At 46.9% G+C, this 9,003-nt stretch overlaps 1 protein-coding gene across 1 annotated transcript in view; it reads right to left on the bottom strand.

Moving 5' to 3' along the window:
• Positions 1-549: 549 nt before the first annotated feature.
• The window catches only part of LOC124004696 (voltage-dependent calcium channel gamma-7 subunit-like), a 36,751-nt gene continuing 28,297 nt past the window's right edge, over positions 550-9,003 (bottom strand). Inside the window, exons 5-6 of the mRNA XM_046313407.1 lie at positions 3,519-3,664; positions 550-1,381 (exon numbers count right to left, since the gene is read on the bottom strand). Coding sequence (XP_046169363.1) covers positions 926-1,381; positions 3,519-3,664 — 602 coding nt within the window. The 3' untranslated portion in view covers positions 550-925. The remainder of the gene's footprint in view (positions 1,382-3,518; positions 3,665-9,003) is intronic.

The following is a 9,003-nucleotide window of genomic DNA, read 5'->3' as shown; positions in this document are numbered from 1 at the left end:
TCTCTCCCTCTCTCTCGCATTCTCCCTGTCTCTCCCTCTCTCTCTCATTCTCCCTGTCTTTCCCTGTCTCTCTCATTCTCCGTCTCTCTCATTCTCCCCGTCTCTCGCATTCTCCCCGTCTCTCGCATTCTCCCCGTCTCTCGCATTCTCCCCGTCTCTCGCATTCTCCCCGTCTCTCGCATTCTCCCCGTCTCTCGCATTCTCCCCGTCTCTCTCTTTCTCCCTGTCTCTCTTTCTCCCTGTCTCTCCCTGTCTCTCTCATTCTCCCTGTCGCTCTCATTCTCCCTGTCGCTCTCATTCTCAGTCTCTCACTGTCTCTCATTCTCCTGTCTCTTACTGTCTCTCCCTGTCTCTCTCATTCTCTCTGTCTCTCTCATTCTCCCTGTCTCTCTCATTCTCCCTGTCTCTCTCATTCTCTCTGTCTCTCTCATTCTCCCTGTCTCTCTCATTCTCCCTGTCTCTCTCATTCTCCCTGTCTCTCTCATTCTCCCTGTCTCTCTCATTCTCCCTGTCTCTCCCTCTCTCCCTTTCAGCCCTGTTCGTCACAGATTCTAACCTCTAAACCTCTTTCAAGAAATCACATACCTTATTCTCACTTTCTCTCCATCCCTGAACAGGTAGTTAACCCACTGTTCCTAGGCCGTCATTGAAAATAAGAATTTGTTCTTAACTGACTTGCCTAGTTAAATAAAGGTAAAATAAAATTTTAAAAATTCCCCTCATCTCTCTATCCTTGACAACTCCTCCACCTCTCCTGAACCCTCTTTCTCTCTCTCTCTCTCTTCCCATCTCTCAGTTTTTAATACCAAATGTATGTTAACACTAATCCCTCAATCATTCTCCCGCTCCCTTTTCACACTTACTCCATTTTTCTTGCTCTCCACACATACTTCCTCCCTGTCCCTGTCCCTTGCGCTCCCTCTCTCTAACAGGGGGAGGCGCCCATGTGCATGTGTGTGTGGTAGTGAGGGGGGCCAGAGGAAGGGGGCATGGCCATGGCCTGGGAGTTACCGTGTGAGTGTTGGTGTTGGAGTGTGTGGGTGTTGTAGGCCCCAGATGGTGGGGGCAGCTGGTAGCTAGCTCCAGAGGAGGACCCAGACCCAGGGCCCATGTTGGACCCCATGCCCCCACCTTGGTTGCCCTGCAGGTTTTTTTTGTTGGGCTGCGGGGGAGTCTGGTTGATCTGAATGGAGATGTCGCTGGAGGCCCGGGAGTCACTGCGGCCCCTCTTAGGAGGAGGCCAAGTCTCAGGGTGGAGGAACTGGCCGCTGTAGTCGCTGCACTCAGACAGACGGGGGTGGTAGAGGGCTGGATGGGGGCGGTACATCTCCTCCTCAGCATAACGCTTCATAAACAGATAGACTGACATCACCCCAGCCCCCTGACAGGAGAGAGAGATAGAGGGAGAGTTATGCAGGGATCAAACTGTTTGAAAGAAAAGGGAACAAGTAGATACATCTAGTGGGGAGGAGTTGAGAGAGAGAGAGAGAGGCAAGATTATGAAAGAAGAGGAGTGGCAGGAGGAGGAGGAGGAGTACACTGAGCTGTCCATTGCACCACATTAGTGCAGTAATGCCAACGATGTGAGAGAGGCAGGGTGGGGGATGGAGGGAGAGATGGGTGAAACGAGCAGAGAACATCACACAACACTGCACCGCTAACACACACACACACACACACACACACACACACACACACACACACACACACACACACACACACACACACACACACACACACACACACACACACACACACACACACACACACACACACACACACACACACACACACACACACACACACACACACACACACACACACACACACACACACACACACAGAGAGGGAGAGAGAGAGAAGACAACTGCACTGCTACAGTATGTCAACATCCCACTGACACCCCAGTCTATCCCCAGAATACTAATCCTCACTAGCTCATTGTGTATTCAGCAGTGTTCTCCTATCTTCTCTGCAGCAAAGTACAACAACAGTCCACTCTTCATATATGCTATGTCTTAGAACTGTCATGAATGTTTGAACTAAACTAGAGTGTGTAGATGTACAGAGCAAGTACTGAAACAAATACTGTATTTGAGTTAGGAGTGATGAACTATACTGTACTTAAACAGAGTCGCTCCTCTGAACTCTCCACTCTGACAGGACGGGGATAAAGAAGAGTCGCTCCTCTGAACTCTCCACTCTGACAGGACGGGGATAAAGAAGAGTCGCTCCTCTGAACTCTCCACTCTGACAGGACGGGGATAAAGAAGAGTTGCTCCTCTGAACTCTCCACTCTGACAGGACGGGGATAAAGAAGAGTCGCTCCTCTGAACTCTCCACTCTGACAGGACGGGGATAAAGAAGAGTCGCTCCTCTGAACTCTCCACTCTGACAGGACGGGGATAAAGAAGAGTCGCTCCTCTGAACTCTCCACTCTGACAGGACGGGGATAAAGAAGAGTCGCTCCTCTGAACTCTCCACTCTGACAGGACGGGGATAAAGAAGAGTCGCTCCTCTGAACTCTCCACTCTGACAGGACGGGGATAAAGAAGAGTCGCTCCTCTGAACTCTCCACTCTGACAGGACGGGGATAAAGAAGAGTCGCTCCTCTGAACTCTCCACTCTGACAGGATGGGGATAAAGAAGAGTCGCTCCTCTGAACTCTCCACTCTGACAGGACGGGGATAAAGAAGAGTCGCTCCTCTGAACTCTCCACTCTGACAGGACGGGGATAAAGAAGAGTCGCTCCTCTGAACTCTCCACTCTGACAGGACGGGGATAAAGAAGAGTCGCTCCTCTGAACTCTCCACTCTGACAGGACGGGGATAAAGAAGAGTCGCTCCTCTGAACTCTCCACTCTGACAGGACGGGGATAAAGAAGAGTCGCTCCTCTGAACTCTCCACTCTGACAGGACGGGGATAAAGAAGAGTCGCTCCTCTGAACTCTCCACTCTGACAGGACGGGGATAAAGAAGAGTCGCTCCTCTGAACTCTCCACTCTGACAGGACGGGGATAAAGAAGAGTTGCTCCTCTGAACTCCCCACTCTGTCTCATAAGCCCTTATCACACGCAGGACAGAAGATGGCTGACAGCCACAGGAATACCCAGAGGTACAGGTTCTTCCTCAACACCTGCATACAGAACATCTCAGTCCAGTACAGATAATACTGTGGAGAAGTTACATTTAGAATGACTGATTTAGAATGTATAGAGAATAGTAGTATTTTGCAGAGGCATCATGATTTCTTCCTGCCTCAAATTTAGCCTTGAAGTAAACATGCAACTTTGCAAGTCTTGGTGATTTAAATGCATGGCTCCCTAGGACCTAAATTATAGCTGTACTTTCCCAGCATATTGCAGTGTAATGAGTGTTGTAGGGAGGTTTGCCTCAGCCTGCACGACACTGTGGCTTTAAGATGGATAGATCAGCTGGGCACCCAAGGCAGCACAGCAGTGGCACTAATGACGTCTCCTCAACTCCCCCACCACCTGCCCCCCTACCACACACACACACCTCCTTGAGTAGGAAGGAGGAGGCTGCGAAGGCAAACGACCAGCCGTAGCGGTAGTTGAAAAACTGTTCAGGCTCCCTCGGTCTGTTCATCACCTCATCATTAATACTGGAGATGTAGAGCACCAGCCCCACCACCAGACTCAGGCCTGGAGAGGGAGGGAGGGAGAGAGGGGGGGGGGCGGAGGGAGGAAGAGAAGGAGGGAGGGAGGGGAGAAAAAGAGAGAGGTAGGGGGAAAGACAGAGAAAGGTGATAGAGGCAGCGAGAGAGAGAGAGAGAGAGAGAGAGGGAGGGGAGAGGGAGGGAGGGAGAGAAAGAGGGAGGAAGAGAAGGAGGTGGGAGGGAGAGAGAGAGAGGGAGAGGGAGAAAGAAGACATTAACGCTGACACCCTGAGAGAGAGAGAACGAAAGAGCGAGAGCAACAGGACATTACCACTGACACCCTGAGATAGATAGATAGACAGACAGACAGAGAGGTGTGGGACATTACCACTGACACCAACAAAGTCAAGGAAGATAGAGGGTGAAAGGAACATAACGTTAACAATGACACTAAAAGAGAGAGGACTGAGGAGGGGCAAAGTGTGTGTGAGAGAGAGAGATTACTGTACGAAAGACCACATATTCACCCTGTACACCCTACTTGACAAACCAAAACAAAGGCAAAGTCTTCTCATGCTTAGTTGATTTCAAAAAAACTTTTGCCTCAATTTGGCAAGTGATGTAGGAGGAAAAACAAAAAACTTTATAAAATCCATGTACACAAACAACAAGTGCAAGGTTAAAATTGGAAAAAAGCACACGTTTCTTTCCACAAGGCTGTGGGGTGAGACAGGGATGCAGCTTAAGAACCACCCTCTTCAATATATATACATTTACATATATATACACACGTATATATACACTCAGTGGGGCAAAAACTTATTTAGTCAGCCACCAATTGTGCATGTTCTCCCACTTAAAAGATGAGAGAGGCCTGTAATTTTCATCATAGGTACACTTCAACTATGACAGACAAAATGAGAAAGAAAAAAATCTAGAAAAATCCCATTGTAGGATTTTGTATTAATTTATTTGCAAATTATGGTGGAAAATAAGTATTTGGTCACCTACAAACAAGCAAGATTTCTGGCTCGCACAGACCTGTAACTTCTTTAAGAGGCTCCTCTGTCCGCCACTCATTACCTGTATTAATGGCACCTGTTTGAACTTGTTATCAGTATAAAAGACATCTGTCCACAACCTCAAACAGTCACACTCCAAACTCCACTATGGCCAAGACCAAAGAGCTGTCAAAGGACACCAGAAACAAAAAATTGTAGACCTGCACCAGGCTGGGAAGACTGAATCTGCAATAGGTAAGCAGCTTGGTTTGAAGAAATCAACTGTGGGAGCAATTATTAGGAAATGGAAGACATACAAGACCACTGATAATCTCCCTCGATCTTGGGCTCCACACAAGATCTCACCCCGTGGGGTCAAAATGATCACAAGAACGGTGAGCAAAAATCCCAGAACCACACAGGGGGACCTAGTGAATGACCTGCAGAGCGCTGGGACCAAAGCAACAAAGCCTACCATCAGTAACACACTACGCCGCCAGGGACTCAAATCCTGCAGTGCCAGACGTGTCCCCCTGCTTAAGCCAATACATGTCCAGGCCCGTCTGAAGTTTGCTAGAGAGCATTTGGATGATCCAGAAGAAGATTGGCAGAATGTCATATAGTCAGATGAAACCAAAATAGAACTTTTTGTTAAAAACTCAACTCATCGTGTTTGGAGGACAAAGACTGCTGAGTTGCACCCAAAGAACACCATACCTACTGTGAAGCATGGGGTGGAAACATCATGCTTTGGGGCTGTTTTTCTGCAAAGGGACCAGGACGACTGATCCGTGTAAAGGAAAGAATGAATGGGGCCATGTATCGTGAGATTTGGTGCTTCTTTCCCCAACCAAGCAGGGTCTACAGCAGCACCTAGATCTTCTGCACAGATTTTGTCAGACCTTGGCCCTGACAGTAAATCTCAGTAAGACAAAAATAATGGTGTTCCAAAAAAGGACCAGTTGCCAGGACCATGAATACAAATTCCATCTGGACACTGTTGCCCTAGAGCACATAAAAAACGTTACATAACTCGGCCTAACCATCAGCGCCACAGGTAACTTCCACAAAGCTGTGAACAAGCTGAGAGACAAGGCAAGAAGGGCCTTCTATGCCATCAAAAGGAACAATAAATTTGACATACCAATTAGGATCTGGCTGAAAATACTTGAATCAGTTATAGAACCCATTGCTTTTTATGGTTGTGAGGTCTGGGGTCCGCTCACCAACCAAGAATTCACAAAATGGAACAAACAGATTGACACTCTGCATGCAGAATTCTGCTAACATATCCCCTGTGTACAACGTAAACCACCAAATAATGTATGCAGAGCAGAATTAGGCCAATACCTACTAATGATCAAAATCCAGAAAAGATCGGCTAAATTCTACAACCATCTAAAAGGAAGTGATTCCCAAACCTTCCATAACAAAGCCATCACCTACAGAGAGATGAACCTGGAGAAGAGTCCCCTGAGCAAGCTTGTCCTGGGTCTCTGTTCACACATAAAGACCCCACAGAGCCCAGGACAGCAACACAATTAGACCCAACCAAATCACGAGAAAACAAAAAGATAAGTACTTGACACATTGGAAAGAATTACCAAAATAACAGAGAACTAGAATGATGTTTGGCCTTAAACAGAAAGTACACAGTGGCAGAATACCTGACCACTGTGACTGACAACAAATAAAGGAAAGCTTTGACTATGTACAGACACAGTGAGCATAGCCTTGCTATTGAGAGAGGCTGCTGTAGGCAGACCTGGCTCTCAAGAGAAGACAGGCTATGTACACACTGCCCACAAAATTAGGTGGAAACTGAGCTGCACTTCCTAGCCTCCTGCCAAATGTATGACCATATTAGAGAGACATATTTCCCTCAGATTACACAGATCCACAAAGAACTCGAAAACAAACCCAATTTTGATAAACTCCCATATCTACTGGGTGAAATACCACAGTGTGCCATCACAGCAGCAAGACTTGTGACCTGTTGATGCAAGAAAAGGGCAACCAGTGAAGAACAAACACAATTGTAAATACAACCCATATTTATGCTTATTTATTTTATCCTCTACACCGGGAGCCTGTCAGTCAGTATAGTCTGTGAATGTAAAAGGAAAGTGCATGGAAACCATGTCCTGTCAGTTATAATGTAGAGGTTCATCATCTTTACCTAAATAAGTAACACTGGCATACTAAAATACACTCACTCACCCACAGACAGACAGACGAGACAGAGAGAGACAGAGAGAGAGAGATGCATGCAAGGGGGCCAAGACAGAGTTTGCGAAACACTGCTGTGTTACAAACAAACCACAGCAAAGGCAGGAATGTGATTATAATGACTGCTTTTTGGGCTTAAATAACATACCTGGTTTTTCTAACATATCATAGGTGAATTGTTATGTTTTGAGTGCCATTCTTGATATCTTCTCATCTCTCTCTCTCTCTCAATTCAATTCAAGGGCTTTATTGGCATTTAATTACCGTTCATATATTTATTTTTTTCCTCGACTTTTTCACTCCGGACGCTTTATCCTGACACGATTCGTCAGGACCTCCAACAGCCGAAGCTAAGTAGTAACATTAACATGATGCCTTCTAATTGCAGCCGCTGCTCGCCTTACGGCGAGGATAGCTGTACTGCAAGCCCAGCTTCAGACGCAATCGTTAGGCAAGGGTAATTTCAGTGTAGGAAAGGATGAAACAGCGTCTGTGCCACCAGTAAGTACAGATAGTAGTATAAATCCCCTGGCACAGTCCCCGCAGCCGGACAACTTTCTCACGGTTTCTGGAAGGAAATGCTGTAGGAACGCTCAACCGGTGTCGCTCATTCAGCAGACAGAAACTTTCAACCGGTTCTCCCCATTAAGCAGCGGGTCGGTGTCAGAGGCCGAGTCTTCTCTGGTCTCTACTCCTCCCGTTACGGGGTCTGAGACGCCGAAGCTTCCCACCATTAGCTCTGACAAATTGAAAACTCTAGTCATTGGCGACTCCATTACCCGCAGTATTAGACTTAAAGCGAATCATCCAGCGATCATACACTGTTTACCCGGGGCAGGGCTACCGACGTTAAGGCTAATCTGAAGATGGTGCTGGCTAAAGCTAAAACTGGCGAGTGTAGAGAGTATAGAGATATTGTTATCCACGTCGGCACCAACGATGTTAGGATGAAACAGTCAGAGATCACCAAGCGCAACATAGCTTCTGCGTGCATATCAGCTAGAAAGATGTGTCGGCATCGAGTAATTGTCTCTGGCCCCCTCCCAGTTAGGGGGAGTGATGAGCTCTACAGCAGAGTCTCACAACTCAATCGCTGGTTGAAAACTGTTTTCTGCCCCTCCCAAAAGATAGAATTTGTAGATAATTGGCCCTCTTTCTGGGACTCGCCCACAAACAGGACCAAGCCTGACCTGCTGAGGAGTGACGGACTCCATCCTAGCTGGAGGGGTGCTCTCATCTTATCTGCCAACATAGACAGGGCTCTAACTCCTCTAGCTCCACAATGAAATAGGGTGCAGGCCAGGCAGCAGGCTATTAGCCAGCCTGCCAGCATAGTGGAGTCTGCCACTAGCATAGTTAGTGTAGTCAGCTCAGCTATCACCATTGAGACCGTGTCTGTGCCTCGACCTGGGTTGGGCAAAACTAAACATGGCGGTGTTCGCCTTAGCAATCTCACTAGGATAAAGACCACCTCCATTCCTGTCATTACTGAAAGAGATCATGATACCTCACATCTCAAAATAGGGCTACTTAATGTTAGATCCCTTACTTCAAAGGCAATTATAGTCAATGAACTAATCACTGATCATAATCTTGATGTGATTGGCCTGACTGAAACATGGCTTAAGCCTGATGAATTTACTGTGTTAAATGAGGCCTCACCTCCTGGCTACACTAGTAACCATATCCCCGTGCATCCCGCAAAGGCGGAGGTGTTGCTAACATTTACGATAGCAAATTTCAATTTACAAAAAAAAAATGACGTTTTCGTCTTTTGAGCTTCTAGTCATGAAATCTATGCAGCCTACTCAATCACTTTTTATAGCTACTGTTTACAGGCCTCCTGGGCCATATACAGCGTTTCTCACTGAGTTCCCTGAATTCCTATCAGACCTTGTAGTCATTGCAGATAATATTCTAATCTTTGGTGACTTTAATATTCACATGGAAAAGTCCACAGACCCACTCCAAAAGGCTTTTGGAGCCATCATCGACTCAGTGGGTTTTGTCCAACATGTCTCTGGACCCACTCACTCTCACAGTCATACGCTGGACCTAGTTTTGTCCCATGGAATAAATGTTGTGGATCTTAATGTTTTTCCTCATAATCCTGGACTATCAGACCACCATTTTATTACGTTTGCAATTGCAACAA

This window comes from Oncorhynchus gorbuscha, linkage group LG19 (genome assembly GCF_021184085.1).
Source record: "Oncorhynchus gorbuscha isolate QuinsamMale2020 ecotype Even-year linkage group LG19, OgorEven_v1.0, whole genome shotgun sequence".
Taxonomy (NCBI): domain Eukaryota; kingdom Metazoa; phylum Chordata; class Actinopteri; order Salmoniformes; family Salmonidae; genus Oncorhynchus; species Oncorhynchus gorbuscha.
Note: the sequence above shows the minus strand (reverse complement) of the source record. Positions and strands in the feature narration are given on the sequence as shown.